The 27,500-nt window shown below is 37.8% G+C and overlaps 1 protein-coding gene across 3 annotated transcripts in view; it reads right to left on the bottom strand.

Moving 5' to 3' along the window:
* APOOL (apolipoprotein O like) overlaps positions 1-23,624 on the bottom strand; it is a 67,627-nt gene extending 44,003 nt beyond the window's left edge. For 2 of the 3 annotated variants that reach the window (XM_074323454.1, XM_074323456.1), the window contains exon 1: positions 23,520-23,624. In XM_074323454.1, the coding sequence (XP_074179555.1) occupies positions 23,520-23,534 (15 nt within the window). In that variant the 5' untranslated portion in view covers positions 23,535-23,624. Of the gene's footprint in view, positions 1-23,016; positions 23,120-23,519 lie in introns of those variants that run through there. The other variant, XM_074323455.1, reaches the window with a different exon arrangement.
* Between the last annotated feature and the right edge of the window lie 3,876 nt (positions 23,625-27,500).

Below are 27,500 nucleotides of genomic sequence, written 5' to 3'. Positions count from 1 at the left end.
CAGTGCTCATTTGTGCAGACAAAAGCAGAAACTGCACTGACTTTGTAAAAATTACCAACAAGACCCCTCAGCCCCACTCAGCTAGAACTGCAGTCCCAGGGTCACTCCGGGCACCAGGTGATCGACTCTGCCTGCACAATACACAGAGGACTCTTTGGTACAGCAGAGGACAACCTGGAGATTACTTGGTGAGCTTAAGCCAAGAATGGTGCCGCTTATTTTGTTTTGTGTTTGTATTTTTGATATTTTTGCCTCTGTTAAGTGTGGGTTATCGGTTGTTTTTACATGTGAGTGTATTTGGTTTTTTCTTTGTTATTGTTGTTCTTGTCATTGTGCTTGGTGATTTGCTTTGTTCTGCAATTGCCCTACACCAGGGCCCAGCTCAAGAGGCACAAGATTCAACACACCCAGAGGCCAACTCCAGACCAAACCAGAGTACTACCGGGTTTGACCTGCTAGTGACACACCCAGAGGGAATTCTCTACAGGCACAAGAGCCCAGAGGGGCCAAGCCTCATTTGACCGGTCAACACTCACGCAGCAGAAAATCCACTGTGGACAGAGCCAAGTCTCACAACTAGTCAGCCTAGGAGTGAATCCCACCTACTGACAAGACAAAAGCAATTAAAGATCAATTTTAAGAGAACAATATACACAACACAAGGGTCACCTTTGGAGCACACACAGAGGAGAACAGGGAAGCAGTGCAAGTCAAATTTAAAGGACACATATTACATAAGATAACCCAGCAAAAACCAAGAACCCCAGGGGATCTACCTAATACATCAAAGCAAACAGAGAGTCAGCCAGAATGGGGAAACAAAGAAACACGTCCCAAATAAAAGAATAGAAGAAACCTCCAGAATTGGAACCAAATGAAATAGAGGTAACCAACCTATCAGAGACAGAGTTCAGAACACTGATGACAAGAATGTTTAAGGAGCTTAGTGACAACATGAAGAAGGATAGAGAAATCATAAAGAAAAATGAGTTAGAACTAAAGAATACAATAACTGAAATAAAGAAAACACTTGAAGGAATTACTAGCAGGTTAGATAAGGCAGAGGATCGAATCAGCGACTTAGAAGACAAGTTAGCAGAGATCACCCAAACAGAACAACAAAAAGAAAAAAGAATAAAAAACAATGAAGATGGTTTAAGAGACCTCTGAGATAACATCAAGCGCAACAACATGCACATCACAGGAATACCAGAAGGTGAAGAGAGGGAGCAAGGGATCGAGAACATATTTGAAATAATAATGTCCAAAAACTTCCCTAACCTGGTGAAGGAAACCGACATACAAGCCCAGGAAGTGCAGAGAGTTCCAACCAGGATAAACCCAAACAGGTCCACACCAAGACACATTATAGTTAAAACGGTAAAGGTTAAAGACAAAGAGAGAATCCTAAACGCAGCAAGAGGAAGACAGCGGGTTACATACAAGGGAACTCCTATAAGACTATCAAATGAATTTTCCACCTAAACATTGTAGTGCAGGAGGGAATGGCAGGAGGTACTCAATGTGATGAAAAACAAAGGCCTACAACCTAGACTGCTTTATGCAGCAAGGCTCTCATTTAAAATTGAAGGAGAGATAAAGAGCTTCCCAGAAAATAATAAGCTAAAGGAATTTATTACCACCAAGCCTGCATTTTTGGGCTTCTGTAAACAGAAGATGAAAACAAACTAACTACAAATAAAAAAAAAAAAGGTAATAACTATGTACCTATCAATAATCATTTTAAATGTAAATGGATTAAATGCTTCAATCAAAAGACATAGGGTGGCTGAGTGGATAAGAAAGCAAGACCCTTGTATATGCTGTATTCAAGGGACTCACCTAAGATCAAAAGACACACACAGGCTGAAAGTGAAGGGTTGGAGTAAGATATTTCATGCAAATGGAAATGAGAAAAAAGCTGGAGTTGCAATACTTATATCTGACAAAATAGACTTTAAAATGAAGAACATATTAAAAGACAAAGATGGGCACTATATAATAATAAAGGGACCGATCCAAAAAGAGGACACAACCCTAGTAAACATCTATGCACCCAACATAGGAGCACCTAAATATATAAAACAGATATTGGCTGACATAAAGACAGAGATCAACAGTAACACTATCATAGTAGGGGACCACCACACACCTCTGAGAACAAGGGACAGGTCTTCCAGACAGAAAATCAATATGGAAACCACAGCTTTAAATGACACATTCGACCAGTTGGATCTAATCGATATTTTCAGAGCATTTCACCCTAAAGCTGCAGAATACAGGTTCTTCTCAAGCGCACATGGAACATTTTCCAAGACAAACAACATGTTAGGCCACAAAACAAGTCTTGATAAATTTAAGAATACTAAAATTATACCAATTGTCTTCTCTGACCACAGTGCTATGAAATTAGAAATCAGCTACAGGAAAAAAACTGGAAGACACACAGATTCATGGATGCTGAATACCATGTTACTAAATAATGAATGAGTTAACCATGAGATCAAGGAAGAAATCAAAAGATATCTCGAGACAAATGAAAACGAAAATATGATGACCCAAAATCTATGGGATGCAGCAAAAGCAGTCCTAAGAGGGAAATTCATAGCAATGCAGGCCTAGCTAAAGAAACAAGAAAAATCATTAATCAACAGTTTATCTTCACACTTAAGGAATCTGGAAAAGGAAGAGCAAAATAAGCACAAAGGGAGTAAAGGAATGAGATAATAAAGATCAGAGTGGAAATAAATGAAATAGAGACCAGAAAAACAATACAAAAGATTAATGACTCCAAGAGCTGGTTTTTAGAGAAGATAAACAAAATCGACAAACCTTTATCCAGACTCATAAAAAAGAGAGAGAGAGAGAGAGAGAGAGAGAGAGACCCAAATTAATAAAATCAGAAATCTCAAATATATGATGATGGAAGGAGAACTGAATCTGGGTGGTGAACACAAAATGTGATTTATAAATGATGTAATACAGAATTGTACACCTGAAATCTATGTAACTTTACTAACAACTGTCACCCCAACAAACTTGAACAAAAAAATAACTAAATCAGAAATGAAAGAGAAGAAGTGACAACAGACACCACAGAAATACAAAAAAATTTAAGAAATTATTATGAGCAACTATACGCCAACAAATTAGACAATCTGGAAAAAATGGACAATTTTCTAGAGGCGTACAACCTTCCAAGGCTAACTCAAGAAGAAACGGAAAACCTGAATGGACTGATTACCACCAGGGAAATAGAATCAGTAATCAACAATCTCCCAACAAACAAAAGCCCTGGACCAGATGGCTTTATAGGTGAATTCTACAAAACATTCAAAATCAACTATCACCTATTCTCCTCAAGCATTTCCAAAAAATCCAGAAGGAGGGAAGGCTCCCGAACACTTTTTACAAGGCCACTATCACCCTGATCCCAAAATCAGACAAAGACATTACAAAAAAAAAGAAAACTACAGGCCAATATCTCTAATGAACATAGATGCAAAAATCCTCAACAAAATATTAGCAAACAGAATTCAGCAATACATTAAAAAGATCATACACCATGATCAAGTGGGATTCATTCCTGGTATGCAAGGGTGGTTCAACATCCGCAAATCAATTAATGTGATACACCACATTAACAAAATGAAAAATAAAAATAACATAATCATATCAATAGATGCAGAAAAAGCATTTGACAAAATCCAGCAGCCATTTATGATAAAAACCCTTAAGAAAGTGGGAATAGAGGGATCATATCTCAACATAATAAAGGCCATATATGATAAACCCACAGCTAACATCATACTCAATGGGGAAAAGCTAAAACCATTCCCCTTAAGATCAGGAACAAGGCAAGGTTGCCCACTTTCTCCACTTCTATTCAACATAGTGCTGGAAGTTCTAGCCACAGCAATCAGACAAGAAAAAGAAATAAAAGGCATCCAAATTGGTAAGGAGGAAGTAAAATTGTCATTATATGCAGATGACATGATACTATATATAGAGAACCCTAAAGACTCCACCAAGAAACTATTAGAGCTGATAAATGAATTTAGTAAAGTAGCAGGATACAAAATTAATATTCAGAAATCAGTTGCATTTGTATATACCAATAATAAAATATCAGAAGGAGAAATTAAGAAAATCCCATTTACAATTGCTTCAAAGACTATAAAATACTTAGGAATAAATTTAACCAAAGAAGTAAAAGATCTGTACTCAGAAAATCATAAGACACAGAAGAGAGAAATTAAAGAAGACACAAATAGATGGAAACACATTCCATGCTCATGAATAGGAAGAATTAATATCATTAAAATGCCCATACTGCCTAAGTCAATATACAGATTCAATGCAATTCCTAACAAGCTACCAGGGACATTTTTCACAGAAATAGAACATATAATACTACAATTTATATAGAACCATAAAACACCCCGGATAGCCTCAGCAATCTTGAGAAACAGAACAAAATGGGAGGTATAATGATGATACCTGAAATCAAATTATACTACAAGGCTACAGTAATCAAAACAGCCTGATATAGGCAAAAAAACAGACACATAGATCAATAGAACAGAATAGAGAGCCCAGAAATAAACCCATGCCTATATGGTCATTTAATCTAGGACAATGGAAGCAAGGCTTTATAGTGGGGTAAAGACAGTCTATTCAATAAATGGTGCTGGGAAACCTGGACAGACACACGCAAAAAAATGAAGCTGGATTACCTCCTTACACCATTTACTAGAACAAATTCAAAATGTATTAAAGACATAAATGTAAGATCTGAAACCATAAAACTCCTAGAAGAAAATATAGGAAGACAGTTTAGAGATATTACCTGGAGTAAGATTTTTACTGACATATCCCCTCGGGCAAGGGAAGTAAGAGAAAAAATAAACGTAGGATTACATCAAACTAAAAAGTTTTTTCACAGCTATGGAAATCATCAATAAAATAAAAAGGGATCCTACTGAATGGGAGAACATATTTACCAATGATATATCTGATAAGGGGTTAACATCCAAAATTTATAAAAAACTCACTCAACTCCAAAAAAACAAACAACCCAATTAAAAAATGGGCAGAGAACATAAAGAGACATTTTTCTAAAAAGGACATACAGAAGGCAAACAGAGACATGAAAAAATGCTCAACCTCAATAATCATTAGAGAAATGCAAATAAAAACCACAATGAGATACCACCTCACCCCAGTCAAAATGGCTATCATCAATAAATCAACAAAGAACAAGTGCTGGCGAGGATGTGGAGAAAAGGGAAACCTCGTGCACTGTTGGTAGGATCACAGATTGGTGCAGCCACTATGGAAAAAAATATGGAGGTATCTGAAAAACCTGAAAATGGAACTACCTTATGACCCAGCAAATCTAACTGGAGAAATCCAAAACTAATTCAAAAAAATTTATGCACCCCTGTGTTTATTGCAGCACTATACACAATAACGAAAACATGGAAACCATCAAAATGCCCATCAGTAGACAACTGGATTAGGAAACTGTGGTATATTTATACAATGGAGTATTACGCAGCCATAAAGAAGAATGAAATCTTACCATTTGCAACAATATGGATGGACCTAGAGAACATTATGTTAAGTGAAATAAGTCAGAGAAAGACAAATACCATATGATCTCACTTATATGTGGAATCTAAAGAAAAGAATAAATGAATGAACTAATCAGAAACAGTCTCAGAGACATAGAGGAAAAACTGAGGGTTGCTAGATGGGAGGGGGGTGGGGATAAGGGGGAAGGTGAGGGGATTAGAAAGCACAATTGGTAACCATAAGATTGCCACGGGGATACAAAAGTCAATTTGGGGAATGTAATCAATAACGTTGTAATGTCGTAAAGATTTTTGCAGGGTATCTGATGGACACTTGTCCCATTAGGGAGACCACCTCAGGGATGATGTAGATGCCTGATCTCTGCACTGTACACCTGAAGCTGAAGCTGAAGAATAATGAATGTCAACTACAATTTTATATATATATATATATATATATATATATATATATATATATATATATATATATACACACACACACATACATATAGTTACAAGAAGTGGAGTACAGCATGCGGAATAGAGACAGTGGAAATGTAATGTCTGTCTGCGATGTCAGAGGGGTAGTAGATGGGGGGAGGGAGGTTATCACTGTGTGAGGGATATAAATGATAAATGTCTATTACATTGTTTTGTACACCTGAAACTAAAAAAAAAAAAAGGTTAGCAATACCGTTGCAAAAAAAAAAAAAAAAAATAGAAGAAGAAGAACCAAATCTGCAGGCACCTTGTTCTTGGACTTCTCAGTCTTCAGAACTCTGAGACGTAAATGTCTGTTGTTTAAGCCACCCAGTCTGTGGCATTTTGTTATAGTATCCAGAGCTGACTAAGATACATGATGTGACTTCAAAGTAAGGAGATTAATTTTCCTTTGGCTTTTCGAAATCTGTCTCTTTCACAAAACATGCTTATTATAAGGTACATTGTGACCTGAGCTATCTAGAATTTTTAGGCATCTAGAGGAGTTCTAAAACCTGGGGAGGGGAAAAAAGGATTCATATTCAGAATCTCCCGTGGACAAACAACTGTCCCTGAACAGCCAGCAACCAACAAAAAGAGAAGAACCAGGCTGAATATTATAGGCAAGGGCATTCAAAATTGACTACTTGTGTTTGTAAAAGGCTAGATTTATCATACAAAAGTCAAGAAGTAGAAGAAGTAACAAGCAATACAAGAGAAAAGTAAGAATTGTAGCAAAGTGAAAGAGTACCAGAGGCATACACTGTGGCTGGGGAAGAAAGAGAGCCAGCAATGAAGTTACAAATGATGGAACAGCTCTGCAATCTGGTAGCAATGCCTGTGCTGTATCTTAATAAAGTAACAGCCCTGAAAACATAAGGGCTTCCTGAATAAAGGTGTTCTGTGTTTAAGGAGCACTTACTACCGTGTTTCCCCCAAAATAAGACCTAGCCGGACAATCAGCTCTAATGCGTCTTTTGGAGCAAAAATTAATATAAGACCCGGCATTATATTATATTAATTATATCATACCTGGTCTTATAGTAAAATAAGACCGGGTCTATTAATTTTTGCTCCAATAGAGGCATTTCAGCTGATTGTCTGGCTAGGTCTTATTTTTGGGGAAACACGGTACGTGCCAGGTGCTTTACCTATACTGAGTGTTTTAATCTTCACAACAATCCAATATAATAATCATTTAGGATGCTTTTGTCTAAAGTTTTGGAATCCCCAACTCAAGCTGGCTTCAACAATGAAAAAACATTATTCTCTCATACAATACGAAGTGTAGAAGTAGGCAAAACTTCAGGATTGACTGACTCACTGACTTATGAAGAATCCAGGTTCTTCCATCTCTCTGTTCTGTTGCCCACATTAAAAACACCATTGTATACCAGAGGGTAAGGGTGGAAGAGGGTGGTAGTTGAGGGTCAAAGGGATCAAATATATGGTGATGGAAGGAGAACCGACTCTGGGTGGTGAACATGCAATGTAATATATAGATGATGTATTACAGAATTGTACACCTGAAATCTATGTAACTTTACTAACCATCGTCAACCCAATAAACTTTAAAAAAAACACCATTTTATTTTATTATTTTAATTAAACTTATTGGGGTGACATTGGTTAGTAAAATTGTACAGTAGTACCTCAGTTTTTAAACATCTCCATTGACGAACATTTCGGTTTACAAACGCCGTAAACCCGGAAGTAAATGCTTCGGTTTTCGAACATGCCTTAGAAGTCGAACATGTCACGTGGCTTCCACTGAGTGCAAGATCCTGAGGCATAGCTGTCGGCTGTTTTTGAACATTTCAGAACTTGAACAGTCTTCCAGAATGGATTACGTTTGAAAACCGAGGTATCACTGTATAGGTTTCAAGTGTACATTTCTACAATTCATCAACTACATACTGCATTGTGTATTGACCATCCAGTGTCAGTTCTCCTTCCATCACCATATATTTGACCCCATTTACCTTCTTCTACAATCCACCTTCTCCCTTACACTCTGGTAACCACTAAATTGTTGTCTGTGTCTATGAGTTTTTGTTTGTCTTGTTCATTTGTTGCGTTTAGTTTTAGTTCCCACATATGAGTAAAATCATAGGGTTCTCGACTTTTTCTGTCTGACTTATTTCATTCAGCATGATAATATCAAGATTCACCCATGTTGTCACAGATGGCACTATTTCATGTTACAGCATTTCAAATAGTGCATAGCATCTGGTCCTTTCTTGGAAATTAAATATTAAGCAACACTAAGAGAAAGCAGTGACCTATAGCACACCTGTGAATGTGAAATAATCTAAAGATGAATGTGCTGACAACACAATACTTGTGCTCTAATACATTAGTAACAGGAAAAGGGTAAGTAATATTTTTGAATTTGTACTACGCATCAGAAAGTATTTTATGTTAATGGTGCAGAATGCATACGTAATATTTTCAATGGGGCAGAGAAGTGTATAAGGACACAAGTATCAGGTGTGACCTTTGGAGGGCAGAAAAACCCTTGGAAAAAAGCTGCCTGTGGTTTATGGAGTATATTACATTGCCCACAAAGTTAAGAAGTTACATATATTTTATTTCACATTTATGGGAAAAAAAGCAAATGGCACTAGAGACCTTTTCAAGATAGCAGATTCTAAGATTATTTCTGTGTTCAATACCCATTTAGGTTAACTATCTATATTTGCATCTTCATTAAGAATAACAGCTACAACATATCATAATTGTCAAACTTAAATAATGAAGACACTGAATGATGAAGATTGGGTTAAAACTCTGGTTTAAGATGGATGGGAAATAAAATGTACATTTGAGATATAATCTTCGTCAAAATTAAAGCTCCAGCACTAATTAAAAAGCCAATCTTAAATTAGCCAGACTAACTGCCCAGCCCAGCGTGACTTGGAGAGATAAGGTTTTTACTGTATTATTATAGAACATAAATGTTAAAACTCTTCAAGCACCAAGTGCTTTAATTATATTGTATGAAAGAACAAAATTATTTTGGAATTTCTGAGCACTCAGTAATTATCATTATTACTGAGTAACACCTTAAAGTGCCAAAAGTTTATCTTAGATAAAAAATTAAGCAGAAAATTAAAAATAAAAACACATATAGGGAATATAGCAGTTAAACAAATAACCATTTAAAAAGTCCTCCACAAATGGCACAACAGATTGGCATAATTTAACTTTACTCAGTTTATGGTAATCAGGGTTAGACAAATACTAACCATTGTCAAAAGCAGTAACTGAATTAAAAAAACAACACCTAACCTAACACCTCCCTTTACACACACATACACATATGTGCTATCTACACGAAAAAAAATTTGGCTATAGCTACCTTGTGGGGATGTGAAAAAGGAATGCTGAGAGCATTCTGTTCACTTGGGAAGACAGTGAAAAGCCAATGAGGCTTTGCAGGAAGGACTAAGGACCTCAAAACTAAGTAATAAAATAACCCACAGGTTTAAATAAAACTGTATACATAGGTAATCAAAAAGTTCTTTTATTTAACATATATTGAATGCCTATGTGCCCAGCATTTGTGGAGGTAAATGATGACTAAAGGTCCTAAAGCTAACCTGAAATTTTAAGACTGAGTCAGTGGTCTTAACTTTTTGAGAATATAATGAAAATTATGAACTATGGTCCTCCAAAATTCAGTTACTCTGAAAATTTTGTACATGCTTGCAGGCCCCTCACTGAAGCATTTGAAGACCCAATCCATCCAGCCCCACCACAACTAAAATTTATCACAAGTACATTTTGTCCTGATAACACATATAAATACCTTAAGGAACATTTCTCTTATTAAAATTTTCTCATAGGAATGTTCTAAGAATAAAATACTATAATAGATGAAAATGTTATAAACTGCTTAGTGCTAGATAAATGGATACTAGTATCTCTATAATACATTTCTTAACTAAACTTCAACCTTCTGAAGGCTGTATCTGAGTGGACAACAGAGCAAGCCTGATTCTTTCTTAGTGGAAATAGCATTCTACTTTGTGCCTTGACAAAATTTCTTGGTCAAATTAATGTGATGAGTATTATACTGCATCAAATAAATACTTTAAAATACAATACTTTCTATTTAAATTGATGTATTTTTAGCTAGAATGGTCTATAATACCTTGATAAAGGAATCCGTTATGGAAAATATTCTTTTAAATTGTAATTGTTTAAATATATATTTTTAAACACCTCATTTTATGGAGATGAAAAGATCTAGAAATGGAGGGAGTTGAAAAGGTATGTGAAGAAGTTCATTTTTCACAAGGAAAAATCTCATCACCATAAAGCTGTTTATGACTCTAGATCACTAGACTTGGGTGGGGAAGAGAGGGAAGTTACAGTCTGCCATCCCTGGTAAAGGAAAAAGCAGCTTACCCATCTCCAGTTGCTCTCATTTTTTGCTCTGTCTTCACCTCTTTCCCCCACCCCTTCATTTTTTTCAGCAACTATTTGTTCCAATTGTTTTTCAATCCTTGCATTACCTCTACTTTTTTCTTCTTCCTCCCTTTCCCTCCCTGGTTGATCTGAAGGGAGGACTATGATTGCCTATATCAGTACTGTTCTTTCTGGGTGATTCCCTTTGTCCACAGACACAATGTACAAATATTCCTGAGGAAAATAAACCCAGGGGCATAACTATACAAGTGACAACGTTTAGCCTCTTCTGAAATATCAGGTAGGAGATGGAAGGGACACAAATTGGCTTGAAAGAGCAAGCACTGCCCCTGAATAAACTAATGATATTGAATCCAACATAAAATGGTGAAAGTGAGACTAGCTTCAAAAGACAGGGCTGTGTTTCAGGCATATCACCTTCTTTGTACTTCAGTTTCAGTCTCAGAATGCAAAAGGACCTTCAAGGTCTCTGGTACAACCATTCTTGATGCTTGAAGACCTTCTATAACACACTACCAAGTGACCTTACAGTCTATGTATGACCCCCTTCAGCAATGGGAAACTCCACTAATAGATCATTCCATTTTTTACAATTCTATGAGAAATTTCTTCCATAGACTCAACTGAAAGACATGTCCATATAATTTTTACTGGCCCTGGTTCCACTCCCTTGGGTCATATAGCACAGACCCAGCCACTCTTGCCCATGAAAAAATACTTTAATTCCCCTTCACTGGCTTCTGAAATGCACCCGTGTCTCTTGTACTATTTTCCAAGGGTAATAAAGACTCTGACAATGACAAGTACCATTGAACACATCTTCTTCTTGAAGAGATACTAGTTTGTTTTTTTTCCTAACTCAAACTGCAACACGAAAAGGTGCTAATGCTTTGTTTTGTAGCTATAGCCTAAGAGCTATTTCTTGACAGCAACATAAAAGTCTTACGCAAGAGTGCCCTGTTTTAGAGTAATCACCAGTGAGTCACTAACAGAACATCTGTACATATATCATGGTGCTTATTTTCTTCAGAAAATGAGTGGGTGACTCAACTCTAAGAGAATAAACTATCATTAAGTCCACTGAGAACAGCAGTCTATCAGCTACGGCATTACTTGTTATGCTGGTACACGAAAAGCAGATACTTTGCTGAAATAGGAAATTAAAAAACTTTTCTCACAGAAATTTTTAAAATGACACTACTGAAGAGCAAATAATCCAACTACAAAAATGTCTGTATCATTTGGGCCTTCCATGTCAGCATTTCAAACAGTGTACTTCAAAGGACTGAAATGCTAAGATCAAAAATAAAGAGCCCGTGGAAAAGCTATAGGGGTAAAACAGCCACAAACTATAAAGCCTTTAGTATCTCAATCCTCAAAGGTTTGGGACTCTGTTATACCTTAAATTACACGCTTATCTGTTGGGCTTTCATAGAAGATCCATGAAAATGGTACTCTCATTCACAGTCCACTAGAATTTTACCTCCTTCAATGTGGGTTATTCTTAAAGAAACTTTTAAGTTATGAAAACGATTTTATGTTTCATAGGATAGTTTTTGAGTAAATTTCTACAATAATCTCAGCATTCAAATTTCTAGCTTGGTGTGTCTGAATGAGGAAGAGAGAAATGAGAACATTTTATACATAAAGAATATGGTAACCAAATAAATACATTTTATACTTCTAAGGATTATTTATGCCATTAAAAAGATCAGAGTAACCATCAAGGGTCTAAAAGAAATAAAAATAAATATAAGAAGAAACGAGGCTGTAAATAAATAATTTTAATGAAAATTGATAAATTTTTATTTAATAAAATTTTTAATAAAAATTGACACCAACAAATTTCTACTTGCTTGAGACAACTGATGTTCACTGTCATGAGAAAAAGGTTATCAACCACTGACATGAAGGAGGTGTGATTTAAATTGGGATCTGAAGGTCACAAGAAATATGGCATGATACTACGTGCTAGGAATATAAAGATTCTTTTAAATACTAAGAATAACAACAGCAGCTACAAATTATTGGACATTTGCTATAGCCTGGGATAGTGTTATTCATACCATATATTACCTACTTGGTATTTCCTAGTATAAAACCCTAGGAAATAAGTACTATTCTTATCCTAATTGTTCAGATAAGAAAATTGAGGTTTAGACAGAGTAAGTGATTTGCCCAGTCACGCAGCCAGTAGTATATGGCAGAGCAAGGAAACTCTCACAGGAGTCCAAGAAGACTTGCATAACAGCATTATTCATAATTATTTATAATATTTATAATATTGGCAACCAGTGCAGATAAATACCCAAGAAAAGTCGGCTCTCTCTAGCAAAAAGACCAGGAAAGAGGTGGTCTAGCAAGACATAAAACTTTTAAACAACAGCCACTCTACTGTAGCCAAACATCACAGACAAAACTGAGGCCATACCTTCACCCCTGCAAGCAAAAGCTGAGGGAAGAGCCTAGACTTCCACCCTGGCTAGGCTGAAATAAGGCATTCTTACACTCCCCATCCCACCAGCATGGTGTTAGAGAAGGTGGCTCTTTCATCCTTGCCAGGGGGTAATGAGCTCTGGCCCCCAAAACATCAGTGGAGAACACATGGGGAACCTTGATATCATCACCACCTGATGGTAATAAGGCACCCTGCCCCTTCTCTGCTGAAGGCCTAGTGGAGAGTCAGGATATTCACCATCATCAAGTGGTAACGAGGTCACCCCAATGGCGATGTTAGTATGCGGAGCACTAACAAGGTACTCTTACCCCTTCCAGCCACAGTGTTAAGAGTGGAGGACTAGTGGGAGACCTAAACCTCCACCCTTGCACAGTAATAACAAGGGATGCATTCATCCTTAGGTGTCAAGACAGACTGAGCAGGGGACCTTGACTTCTACCCCCCCACACCTGGTAGTGACAAGGCAGCACTGCCCTTCCCCTTGCCAGAGGAGTGTTAGAGAAAGCCAACTAAAACAGAAGTTTTGAATACAATCCAGAGCATTATACCAAAATATCAAGATATGTCAGGATCAATTAAATACTACTAATAACAAGAACCAGGAAAATCTCAACTTGAATGGAAAAGGACAGTAGACAGATCCCAACATTAAGGTCAGAGATGTTGGAATTATCTAACAAACACTTTAGAGCAGCCATCATAAAAATATTTCAACAAGCAATTTTGAAGATACCTAAAGCAAATTAAAAAGTAGAAAGTCTTAAGAAAGAAATGTAAGATATAAAGAAAAACCAAATGGAGAAATTAGAACTGAATATGACTGGAAAAAAAAACAAAAATCTCAATGGATGAACTCAACAGCGGAATAGAGGTGACAGAAGAAATGGATGACAACTTCCCAAATTTGGCAAAATATATAAAACCCACAGATACAAGAATCTGAGCAATTTCCAAATATGATAAACCCAAAGAAATTCATATCAAAACACATCATAGTTGAACTTCTGAAAACTAAAGAAAAAGAAAGATCTTAATGACAGCAAAAGAGAAACAATTTACCTTTAGGGGGAAAAACGATTCAAATGACTGTGTCAGAGGATTAAATGATTGTGGTAGACTTCATAATATCCCCATCCCAAAGATTTTGATATCGAATCCCCAGAAGCTATGAATATGTTCCCTAACATGGTAAAAGGAACTTTACAGATGTGATTAAGTTATGGATATTTAGATGAAGACATTATGGTGGATTATCAGGGTAGCCCCAATATAATCATAACTGGCCTTATCAGGAGGCTGAGGGACATTGAACTATGGAAAAGAAGTAGCGAAGTAATATGGCATGTGAAAGACTTGACCAGCCATTGCTGGGTTTCAATATGGAGCAAGTAGTCATGAGACAGGGAACACAGGTGGTCTCTAGAAGCTTTTAGAAAAGACAAAGAAATGGATTCATCCCTGGAACCTCCAGAAAAAATGGAGGCCTGCCAAAACTTTTACTCCAGTGAAATTGATTTTGGATTTCTATTCTCCACAATTGCAAGGTAATAAATTTGTGTTGTTTTTACCACTGAGTCTGCGGTAATATGTTACATCAGCAATAGGAAACTAATACAAGGGTCAGTCTACCGAGAACCATTTTTTTTAAACTAAACATGTTTACCATAGGACCCAGTGATCACACTTCTGGGCATTTCTTCCAGGGAAATGAAAACTTACACACACACAAACTCCTGTACACAAATTGTTCATAGCAGTTTTATTTGTAAGACCCCCAAACTGGAAACGTGCGTTTGGTTTTGAATGGCAGTGTGAGGAACTTGCTGAAACCTCTCCCTCAGAGACACATCTATTAAAACAATCACATTAACAAACCTCTGGATATGGATCAAAGGGCTTACAACAAAGTGAGGTGCCTTTATTGAACAAAATTTATAGAACTTGGTAAAAAGAGAGGCAATTGCATTCAAATTAGAGCCTGTACCCACCCACCCCCAAGTGTTACCTCCCATCTTACACAGATCTGTGAGCTAAAAAAGGGATTCAAGATGGATTTGGCAGCTGGTGAAAACTGGTAGCTACCATATATTAGGTGGTGCAAAAGTAATTGCACTTTTTGCAGTTTTTAACCTTTTAAACCGCAATTACTTTTGCACCAATCTAATTTGCTGAGTCTCCATCCCTAGCTCCTGCTTCATACAGAGGATTCAGGAAAGCAGCTGGTGAAAATTCCAGTCCCCTATTCCCTGACATCACTATGATGCTGAAGAGCTGTTCTGATACTCACAACACCTGACTGAAATCTGAATTCCCCAGGCTGGTGGTGCAAAAGAGCTACTCCAGATGTATTTGACAGGGGTTCTACTGAGGGGAGAATCAGAACAAGCCTCAAAGACTGGTAACACCCTACTGCTTCCAAGGGCCTAGACTTTATTTGGACCAGACTGCAGGAAAATTTATTACCCAGGGTGTTGTGAAAAAAACAACAAAACTATCAGCTAGCAATCAGTGGAGACTAACAACTCGGTATGTGTCATGCGGGGTCTCAGCTCCCGCTCCCCACATAAGAACGCAGGACATGGTGAGGCCAAAAAGGAACACCCACGGAGCCATAGATAGGGGAGTCATACCACTATATTCTCGCTGGCGGCTGGGTTGGAGACACAGTAAGCAGGAGCCACTCGATCTGCAACCTGCCCTCCACTTCTCTCTGCCAACCAACCAACCCACCAACCCCCAACGCAGCCATGGCAGTTATACCAGTGGCCAATGGCTCACTGGTTACAGCTGATGGCCAACTAGCCACAGCTGATGGCCATCCAATCACAGTTGATGGCCATTTACTACCCGAGCCAGCACCTTTCCACGTGAGGCCGAGAGCCTGGAAACTGCACTCCTGGCTCTGTACCCACACAAGCTCATTAGTAACGACTGAAAATCTTAGTGGTTTAAGGTGCTTAAGCACAACCTCTGACCAACCTGGCTGATCATTAAGCAGTGCCAGTAAAGGGGAAAATTCTAGGAATCTAGGTTTAAAGATAAAAATAGGAAAGAACATCTGGGCAGGGATATCGGAAAATGCACACTACAGGGAAAAGAAACGTCACAGAGTTAGACCAGCGAAGTTACTAAACAAACAAATAAGCAAACAAGCAACAACAATAACAAGCACCCCCCACCCCCATGGTAGGGAAACCAGAGTTGCTATATTACCTAAAATGTACAGTTTACAACAAAAAAAATAAAACCTGTAAAGAAACAGGGGGAAAAAAATGGCAATAGACTTCTTTTCCATTTCAAAGGGGAGAAAAAGCGAGGGCTTGATGTGCAATTTCTGCCCAATAGGCCTACTCTGTAGTAATTAATGACTAGCCAACCAATCAGATCCTCTCTCTAGGAAAGTCTGGATGTGAAGCACAGGGATTAGCAGAAGCAGAACCATTCAGTAATGAGAATGGTAACCACAAGAGTTGCTACGGTTTCCTGAATGGTTCTTCTTGAGGTTTGTTTCTCTGGTGAGCCAATTTCCTAGCCTTTCTTCCTAACTGATGTATCCTTCCATTAAACTATTACTTAAGATAACTTGAACACGCCTCCGTTCTTCATAACCTGGAAAAGCCTAATACTCTGTTTTCTATAGTCTGTAGAAAAGCCACATATAAGCACACCCCCACCCCTAAATTAGTGGTTCTCAAACCTAGCAACAAATCAGAATCGCCTGATGGGCTTTAAAATCATTAAAATGTCCCATCTGGGGTGGGGCTCAGGCATCAGTACTTCCCCTCCCCCTTCTCCCATCTCCCCCCCCACTCTGGTTCAAGCCATTGTTTCTCAGTCTAGTTGTATAGGACACAGCTCCCTGGCCCATGCTGGTATTATGATCCTTGCGCTTCCCCCCAGCTGAGGCAGTTGGTCGCTGGTTGTCGGTTGCCGGTTGTCGGTCAGTCGCTCACAGCAGCTCACAGAAGCTCATGGCAGCTCACGGCAGCTCACGCTGGCTGCTGGCCACTCATGCTGCCTGCCGGCCACTCATGCTGGCCACCAGCTGCTCATGACGGCACATGTTAGCCCACGGCAGCTCATGCCAACCTCCGGCTGCTCACCGCAGCCCACCTCCAGGGAGAGCTGTTGTTCACAATCTTAGCTGTAGAGGGCGCAGCTCACTGGCCCATGTAAGAATAGAACCAGCGACCTTGGCTTTAGGAGCACGGAGCTCCAACCTCCTGAGCCACCAGGCTGGCTGAGTACTTTTTTTAAGCTCCCCAGATAATTCTAATGCACAGTTAGGATTAGGGTACATTGACTTACATGAACCCAATGTGCCACAATATTTGAGAACCTTAGGATCCACAATCTAAGCAATCTTTTATTTCTATATTCAATGAGGTTCACCGAACACTAACAGATGTCTGTGAGGATGGCATCACACGGAATAGTTTAGTCAGGTGACTGTAGGAGGAGGCAGTGCACAGATCATTTTCCCTTTATGGCATAAAGTGACATCCTGGAACCTATACCAAGCATGTCTAAATACACTAAAGATTTCGAAGCATAACTTTCAAAGTTACACTAAAAATAAAGATGTTTAACAATGCTAAGAGAAAACAGAAAAACTGATTTTGCTGGGAATAACCACCAGTCTTTTCAAGTATAAACTTCACTTTGTTAGGTTCCAAGTATTTTCTTGTATCAGTCACATGAAACAAAGAAGAGGAAAGAGCCAAGGACTAAATTTGACACAACGGAATATACGGCTGGTATTATCAAGGATTTTGAAACCCTAAGGCCTATGATGGGCATGTTTCTTCCCATCCACACTATCCTTCTACCGAGTCCCAACACATAATCCCAGATCATATTATCATCTGTATTCTAATTCCTGCAGTGCTCTGTATTTTCTCTCCACTGACCAAACTTCCTGCTACTCCTCAAACTCCAAAAGCCATTCCATGTGTCTACCTTCCGTCTCCTTGCCTGAAATGAAACACTGTCCCCTGAGGTCACTGCAACCCTCAAGTGGAGGCTAGTCAATGTGTCCCAGGGATAGGAGGTAGAGTTTGTCTCCTTCCTGATTCCCAATGCTGCTTCTAAGCCATTACTTCTTCACCCCCAGGTAAAAACCTCTGTTCTTGTTAGTAAGGAAATGGAACAACTGGAACCTTCAATAATGGGAATGTAAATTGGTATAGCCACTTTGGAAAACTATTTGGCAGTATGTATATACCAAAGTTGTATGCCCTATGACCTGGTGCTCCCACTCCTAGTTGTACATTCAAAAGAAATGTGCGCTTACATGTACCATAAGGACATATACAAGAATGTTCACAGGAGCATTATTTGTAATAGCTCAAAACTGAAAATAATGCAAATATCCATCGACAGTAGAATGGATAAAGAAATCCTGATATATTCACCTTCTGGAACATCATACAGCAATAAGAATAAATGAACTAGAGTTACATGCATAATGGCTGAATCTCAGAAATATAATATTGGGTGAAAGAAACAAAGTAGACAACAAAGTAAATATTGCATAATTCCATTTATATGAAGTTAAAAAATAGGCAAAATTAATATGGTGGAGGGTAACTATGTGGGGGAACAAAGGAGAGGATTTATGGGCTGCTGGCAATGTTATACATACATATATATATATATATATATATATATATATATATATATATACTTTTTTAAAAATTTGGGTGCTTGTTAAACAAGTATGATCATCTTGTGAAAATTAACCAAGCTACTTATAATTTGTGTATTGTACTAAATTTATGCTATACTTCAATTAAAAAAGAGTTTACATAAAGGAAAGAAAAGTAATTCTGCTCCTTCGAGGCTCATACCATCCATTTATTCATACTTAGCACTATCATCTACTTGTTTCCTGGTTACTTCATCACAATCAAAGATTAAGGATCCTGGTTAAAGTCTCTTCTATACTCCAAATCCTGCCACAACTCTGAGTGACTTTAATGTCCATGTAGACGAATCACCCAAAGGCCTCATCTCACTGTTCCCTGACCTCATCTCCACAGACCTTCATATTCACTCCACTGTAGCTACCCACTCCAAGAATACCCTGAATTTATCATTACCCAGAACTTGTTACAACTAAAATCAGAAACTTAACAAGATTTTCTCTGACTACAACCTCCTACTGCAGCTGTGATTTCCTTACTACTCTACTCCTGTTCTTTAAGCTAATAAAATTACCTACCTTAGAAAACTTTTCGTGAGAATTAAATGAAATAATGTGCATTGACAACTTAGCAGTGTCTGCCACACAGGAAGTGTTCAGTAAATAGGAGCCACATTTCAATATTAAGTATTTTATTATAAACCAGTTCTTTTTCAGGACCCAAATTTTCCTCAAATTCACTCAACCTTTGGCATTAATAAATATGGCTTTTGTCCTGGGTATCTACCCAAAAAATCTGAAAACATTTAGAGATAAAGACACGTGTGCTCCAATGTTCATTGCAGCTTTGTTTACGGTGGCCAAGACATGGAAACAACCAAAATGTCCTTCGATAGATGAATGGATAAAGAACTTGTGGTATATATACACAATGGAATACTATTCGGCAGTAAGAAAAGATGATATAGGAACATTTGTGACAACATGGATGGATCTTGAGAGAGTAATGATGAGCGAAACAAGTCAGACAGAAAAAGCAGAGAACCATGTGATTTCACTGATATGTGGTATATAAACCAAAAACAACAAAAGAACAAGACAAACAAATGAGAAACAGAAACTCATAGACACAGACAATAGTTTAGTGGTTGCCAGAGGGTAACGAGGCGGGGGTGGGGGTGGGAGATGAGGTAAGGGGACCGAATATATGGTGATGGAAGGAGAACTGACTCTGGGTGATGAACACACAATGGGATTTATAGATGATGTAATACAGAATTGTACACCTGAAATCTATGTAATTTTACTAACAATTGTCACCCCAATAAATTTAATAAAATAAAATTTAAAAAATAAATAAATAAAATAAATAAATAAATAAATATGGCTTTTGTTTGGGGATAACCACCAGTCTTCATTTTGAAGTTTATACTTGAAAAGTATACTATATTCCTCTGAATCCTTTTAAATGAAGGCCAGTCCTCCAGCCATTCAGATTCAAGCAGTCATCAGGATCACATGGTCGCTCTATTCTTAATTTTTTGAGGAGCCTCCATACTGTTTTCCATAGTGGCTGTACCAATGTACATTCCCACCAGCAGTGTGAAGGTTCCCTTTTCTCCACAGCCTCTCCAACATTTGTTCTTTCTAATCTTATTGATAATAGCCATTCTAACATGTGTGAGGTGTGATCCAGCTATCCCTCTTATGGGTATCTATCCAAGAATGTTCAAAACACTTATTCATAAAAAAATATATGTACCCTTATGTTCACTGCAGCATTTTCCACAATAGCCAAGATGTGGGAACAGCCAAAGTGTCCTTCGACAGATGACTGGATAAAGAAGATGTGGAATACTACTCAGCATAAAAAAGATTAAATATTGCTATTTGTAACAATATGGATGGATCTTGAGCGTATTATGCTAAGTTAAATAAGTCAGAAAAGGACAAGAACTGTATGATTTCACTCATATGAGGGATATAAAACAAAAAGCCAATGAACAAACAAACAAAAAAACAAACTCATAGACAGACAACAGAATGGTAGTCATCAGAGTGGAAGGGGGTGTAGGGAGGATGAAGAGGGTAAAGGGGGTCAAATACATGGTGACTGAAGGAGACTGGACTTCCATTGGTGAGCACACAGTAGAGTATGCAGATGTCAAAGTTATACACCTGAAATTTATATGTCATTAACCAATTTTAACCCAATAAATTTAACAAAGATAACATTTTACTAAAATCTAATAAGACAACAATGAAAAACAGAAGTGAGTAGGTGAGATCACCACAGGTCTTTTTCCTCAAGGCTAATTCCACATCAATGTTCCACCATCACATCTGCTCAACAAACTCTTTTATTTCAAGCTGTATGTAAACTTTATTTTCAGAGTTATCTACCAACCTTCAGGAGTTGTCTCTACCTTACTCCTTGTTATTAAACCCTGGAGCTTCAGGACTCAGATAATGTGATTTCAGATCCAGTTCTACTGCATACTACTGTGTGACTGTGGGCAAGTTACTCAACCTTTCTAAGCTTCAGTTTCCTTACCTGTAAAATGCTGATAGTAACACTATGTACTCATAGGGCCACTGTGATGCACAAATGACAAAATTCACATAAAGTGCTTTGCAAAATGCTTAGCACAGTAAATATTCAATAGCATAGCAAGTGTGATTATTATTCTTTCCTTTATACTAGTTCTTGGCACATTTCCCCTTGTCTCCAAACCTGCTCAGGTCTGTCTCCTGACCTCTCCCCCCAGATTTACTGAGATATAATTGACATACAGTCTCCTAACTTTTTCTTTTTTTTTTTTTTTTTATGAAAAGACATCTTTTCTGGAATTTGCTACCCTCATCCCAAGATTTCGTTCTTTTCTTTCACCACAACACTTCTGTAAAAAATAATATACACCATCCTTTCAGAGGACGCAAGGATTAGTGGATAGATCATGCACTATGGAGCCAAATATACCTGTGTTTCAACCTGGCTCTTCCACTTAGCAGCTGTGTAAGACCTAGAGCAAGCACTTTTTCTAAGCCTCAGTTTTTTCAGATTTAAAATGGCCAAACTACCAATTTCTTAGTGTCATCAAGAGGATTAAACAAATGATACATGTAAAGCAGCTAGCCGAAGTAGGTGCTAAATGAATAACAATTTCCTACCCTTTATCCTTTCCTTAACCACTTACAATCTAGGCTCTCCCTGTACAACTTTACTTAGACTTCTTTATCTCACTTCGGCTCTCAGCATTATGAATTTGGGCAATTTACTTGACTTCTCTAAACCTTAGTTTTTCATTTGTAAAATGGTGATAATACTATCTACAACATAAAGCTGTCTTGAGAATTAAGTGAAATAACATATGTAAGTATGTTAGCATGGTGCCTGACCTTGTAGTAAGCACTTAAGAAACAGAAGCTGCCAGTAACTTATTAATGGCCACATCAAGACTGTTCAACTCTCTCTCCTTCTCTAGGCTTCAGTGACAACATGCTATTCTGGTTTGCTCCTGAGGCAAGGCACTTCTCTTACTCTAAATCACAGTTGTTTGTGTTATATGTTGCATCTCCACTGCTTAATCTCTTTTATCTTCATTGTCTGGCACTTATTTACTCATGTAGAATTTATTGAGTACCTAATATAAGTGACACCTGTGCTAGGTACTAAGGATACAAAAATTAATGTTATAATTACTGTCCTCGAGGACCTTATAGTTTAGGAGGGTAGAACATACAAGTAAACAGTCTATTATTTGCACTGTGATAATTCCTATGGTAAGAGTATGCGCAGTGTCTTCTGGGAGCACAATGAGGAGTTATTTAAATAGGAATGGAGAGGTCCAGGTCACTAGCTTCTAAAAGAAATTTTGTGTTTAGCATGTGGGGAGGCAGTACACAATTATCTGTTAAATGAATGAATGAATTATGAATAGAAACTACGTAGATGAGGGTCGGAAAGGGCACTTCAGACCCAGAGAAAGAGAAGGGGAAAAGACTTGGAGTACAAATGTTAGGTGAGTTCCTGAGAAACAGATGAAGCTGAAAAGCCAAGGCATGGGTGGGGTGTTATAGACAGGGGAGTCTGACCTGACTCCAGAGGGCAGATAATGAAGTGCCCCAGACGGTTTTTAAGTAGGAGAGAGGCATAATCAGGTTTGCATTTTAGCAGAAGTACTATTCTGGCAGTGCAGAGGAAAATGGATTCCATGAGAGCCAGGCTAGAAGCAGCAAGTCCAGTCAGAAGGATGTCGTGAATTATGAGAGCCAGAATTGCAGAAATGGAGTGAGAATGGCGAATCAAGATGGACACTGAGCCAATTTAAACGGATTCGTAAGTGGCACCTTTCCCCACAAAGAACTCAAAGGAAACTTAGGCTTGTTACTCAGACGCGGAGACTGACAACAGTAATACAAACCCGTGCACTTCAGAAAAACTCAGACGTCTCTATCCTGGTCTGTTTCGCCCCAAATAACTTTTGAACAACGTCCTTCAAAGGGTCATGGGGCCCCGCCCTGTGCACCCAGACAAATCCCCGGGATTCTTTCTTCTTTGTTTCAGCTCAAGACCCAAAAATCTGCTGCTGCTTTACGCCCGGCCGACCACTTTCACCCACAGCCTTTTCCCACGTTTCCACCTGTGCCGCGGTACAAACAGTCAACCGCAGAGCGTTTAGGAGAGAGAGCTGTCCCAGGCAGAGCAAACTCTTAAGAGGAGAATCGGTGTCTTCAGTCTTTAAAGTTTAAAGATTCCCTGACATTGCGAATTCTCTCAAAACCCACCACCACCCCGCCTCTTGCTGTGGGGCTCCCTGCTGTAGTTGGGAGGGTCCCTTTTATAGTTACTAGAATGCTGTCTGCACTCAGAGAAACTAAGCAACTTTTGTTTTTTCTTTTGGGTTTTTTTTTTTTTTCTACTTACCCTAATGGCCGCCATGTCCGTGACCCTCTCTGCTCAACTTTTCCTACGGAGAGCCGAGAAGGACAAAACAGTTCAACTCGGCTTCCCTACTACAGTCCACACCCGGTTACACCCCTTGTCTGCTAGCTCCCGCCCTTTCTCCGCCCTCCTAGAGCTTCTTCCCTAAGTTGCTACCCTAGTGATCTTACGGAGAAACGACTAATTCTTGTGGTTGACTGTCCCTATCCCTGATAAAGCTTTTCAGAATATTCTCCATAGTCTCCTTGAAAGCTATTTTGCTGGGTGTGGAACTTTTTATTACTTTTATTCTTTCGTGCATACAGGGCTGAAAATTAAGTTCGCAAACTTGTTGCAACCATGTTGCTAATCTTTTTTTTGTATCAGAGGTATCAGTCATTATGAATTTGTACCAGCTGGGCAAATGTTATTCAAGTTTATTATTTGGAAGTGCAGAAAAGGCTGTGTGAAAAAGACAACAAATCGTTAACCAAGTTTATTATTTGGAAGTGCAGAAAAGGCTGCGTGAAAAAGACGACCTGGAACTTTCTCCAACAGTTCATGTTCTTGCATCATGACAATGCACCAGCTCACACTGCACTGTCTGGGAGGGAGTTTTTAGCCAGTAAACGTATAACTGCATTGGAACACCCTCCCTACTCACTTGATCTGGCTCCCAGTGACTTCTTCCTTTACCTGAAGATAAAGGAAATACTGAAAGGAAGATATTTTGATGACATTCAGGACATCAAGGGTAATACGACGAGAGCTCTGATGGCCATTCCACAAAAAGAGTTCCCAAATTGCTTTCAAGGGTGAACTAGGTGCTGGCGTTGGTGCACAGCTTCCCAAGGGGAGTACTTTGAAGGTGACCATAGTGATATTCAGCAATGAGGTATGTAGCACTTTTTCTAGGATGAGTTCTCGAACTTCATTGTCTGACCTCGTATGTGCTTGTCTCAATAAGAATTTAAAACTCAAGTCCAGCTGCCTTAATAAATAACTATACAGTCACAAACAAAACGTTATCTCTCTGATACGTGGGCAAGTTCATACATTCCAAGAGTACATCATTAAGCCCCTGCTGTATGCCAGGCACTTGTTCAAGGCACAGAATAAAACATAATGCCTTCCCTCTTGTAACTTACTGTTCCAGGAGGAAAAGAGAGACAAATAAATGTCACAAAGTGCCAGATGCTATGAAGGAAAATAAGACAGTATGGGTTTAGATATGTTAAGGAAAGGCTTTCTGATAAGGTGACATTTGAGAACTCCTGAAAGATATGGAAGAGTGTTCCATGCAGAAGGAACAGCAATGAATAAGGCCAGTGTGGCTACAGTGATAAGTTTAGAGGGAGTGAAATGACACATTGTATAGGGGCTTTCTGTACCACCATACAGATTTTGGATTTGATTCTGAATAAGATGGGAAGTCATTGGAGTGTTTTGAGCAAAGATGTGGCATGATCTACACTAGATTTTTTAAAAGGACCATTTTGGTGCTGTGTGGAAAATATATTGTGGATAGATGCAATATTCTCAACAAGAGCAAGATCTCCCTTAGGATTCCAGTGAATGATTCCAAGGAAAGAAGATGCTCATAATCTGCCCATCAACATACCCAACATTAATTCATTTCTTCAATTCAACAAATACTTAAGTGCAAACTGTATACCAGGAATTGGTGATGTACCTAGCATATTTGACACCTGAAGCAGATCATTTTTTCAGCAGTCTCCTCCTCTATATGGCAAAATTACTTTAAGAAGTAATGATGAAATTAAACTATTAATATCATAAAGGTATTAAATACCATAAAGGCCATGAAACAGAATGGTTTTTTTTCTTTTATTGAACTTCTTTATTTATCTATCTATTCTGCCAGTATAAAATTAAAATAGAAAACAGATAGTACAGTACAAAAAAGGAAAAAGTAATCAATTGATGTTTTCTAATTGTTTTAATGTAATTTTTAAAGTATAAAGAATTTATACCTACACATTGGTCTACCATAGTAATGAATACTATTACAGTTCCTGCTTAGAGCTTTAACATCTGCATATTTGTCAATGACTTCATCAGAATTTAATATTTCCGCATATTCAATAGATGTCATAGGTAGATTTGATAATCTATCTTTGTTCATAGTTGATAAACACTTTTTATTAATTTTAATATTAGTAAAATTTATTTCATATTAAGCAAGAGCTATATGGATAGGAAAGGTCTTAAAATTGTGAATAAGTTTGGAGGAGAATCACAAAAATCTTATCACATAAGTTTCATGAATTACAGTACTATCCATGCTTTTGTTTCTTCAGACTCAAATCCACAGGTATTCAAATTTTCCATCGTTGAAAATTTCAACTAAAATGTTTTCACCAGAAATTAATCCTAGATTTCTTTAATAGTTGGCAAAAAACTTCAGAAGTTCTTCTTCTTCTATAAAAATCAGTGAAAATATCTGAATGAGAGGAAACTTTGACATCATTTGGTCCATTGCTCTAGAACAAGTGTCCAGTAGTGCTTGGTGCAAATGATCAAGGCATTTGGATACTGCCCTTTTGGTTTCTTCAGGCAATGTCAGACCAGCATCTTCTGTCTTTTCTCCTGCTATTGTTGTTTTAACATTTGGATATTTTGTCTATGTAAATATTCATTTCCTTACATTGTGTTGCTTAGTAAATGTTTTTCTCCATAATTTCTGTGACCAAATCTTCAAGGAAAGATTTAAAGCCTAGTCTTTTATTTTGCATTGCTCAAGGCTAATTCTGGCTGTTCGCATATATTTTTCTCTGATTAATAATCTCATCTAAAGTTTCAGGCCAGAAAAATTCAAATTCAGTAAAATATTTCATGTATGAGTCAAAAGTTTCATTTTTCTAACAAAAAATTACACCAGGAATTTTGCACTGTTTCAGTATTTTAAATTTTAAACATAAATAAAAACACAAAGTGGTCATACAAGTTGGCAGAATTGAAGTAACCCTCGATTATAATCACTGTGCTATCTTTGTTCATTTCTAATCTACTTTTTAAATGCAGGGTATGTAGGACCACAGGGGGTGGAGACACAAACTGCACCAAAGCTGAGCTCCAACAATTTGGAAACTTTGAGAACTTGTTCTCTAAAGGAATGTGTGTAGTTCAGTCAACCTTTTTATTGGACACCTACTGTATAACAGGGAATTCTCCAAATTAACTTTCATGAAGCACACGATGTTTGTTAAAGGATAAGTAATCAAAATGTACTAATTTGAAAGATTACATGTATATTATTAAAACTCAACAGTACAACAAAATTTGTTTAGAACTTAGACCAAAACAAAAAGTTTCCTAGGGGAGGCGTATATTTTATCACTGACATTGCTTAGAATTGCCAGCGCTTAGTGATAATAAAAAGCAGAATGATTTTATTTCATTTTAAAGTTGATTTTAAATTCTCTAAAAATAATCCATCCCCCTCTTGCCTGCCCTCAGGTCTGACTACTTCCACTCCGGCCCATGGGACACCACACCCTGTCATTGTTCTATGTATTAGAAATGAAGCACTGAACAAAGCAGACACAATCTGTGGTCTGTATAGCTTAACTATAAATGATTTTATCAAGAAAACTAACAAACAAGATCCTTTTGAATAGTGATAAATACTATAGAGGGTGAGTGGGTTAGGGTGGGAGTTACTTTAGTTTGGGAGAATGGAGAATACTTCTGCAAGGAGCATACACTTGAGCTGAGAATTGAGTAACACAAGGATGTAGGCAGAGGAAGCAACAAATGAAAAAATCCTGAGGTGGGAAATAAATTTACTGGAGCATCGTGAGTGAGGCAGAAAGTGTCAGAAGAGTCAGATCATCTGTAAAGAATTTCAATTTTCTTTTAAAAGAAATATTTAATTTAAATATTATTTAAATCTTGCTTATTATTATAGATTTACTAATTGCTACTGGTTACTTTGGACATGAAAGGCAGCTTTGTATAATG

This window comes from Rhinolophus sinicus, chromosome X (assembly GCF_036562045.2).
Source record: "Rhinolophus sinicus isolate RSC01 chromosome X, ASM3656204v1, whole genome shotgun sequence".
Lineage (NCBI taxonomy): Eukaryota > Metazoa > Chordata > Mammalia > Chiroptera > Rhinolophidae > Rhinolophus > Rhinolophus sinicus.
The sequence above is the reverse complement of the archived record's forward strand: the minus strand, read 5'-3'. Positions and strand labels throughout refer to the sequence as shown.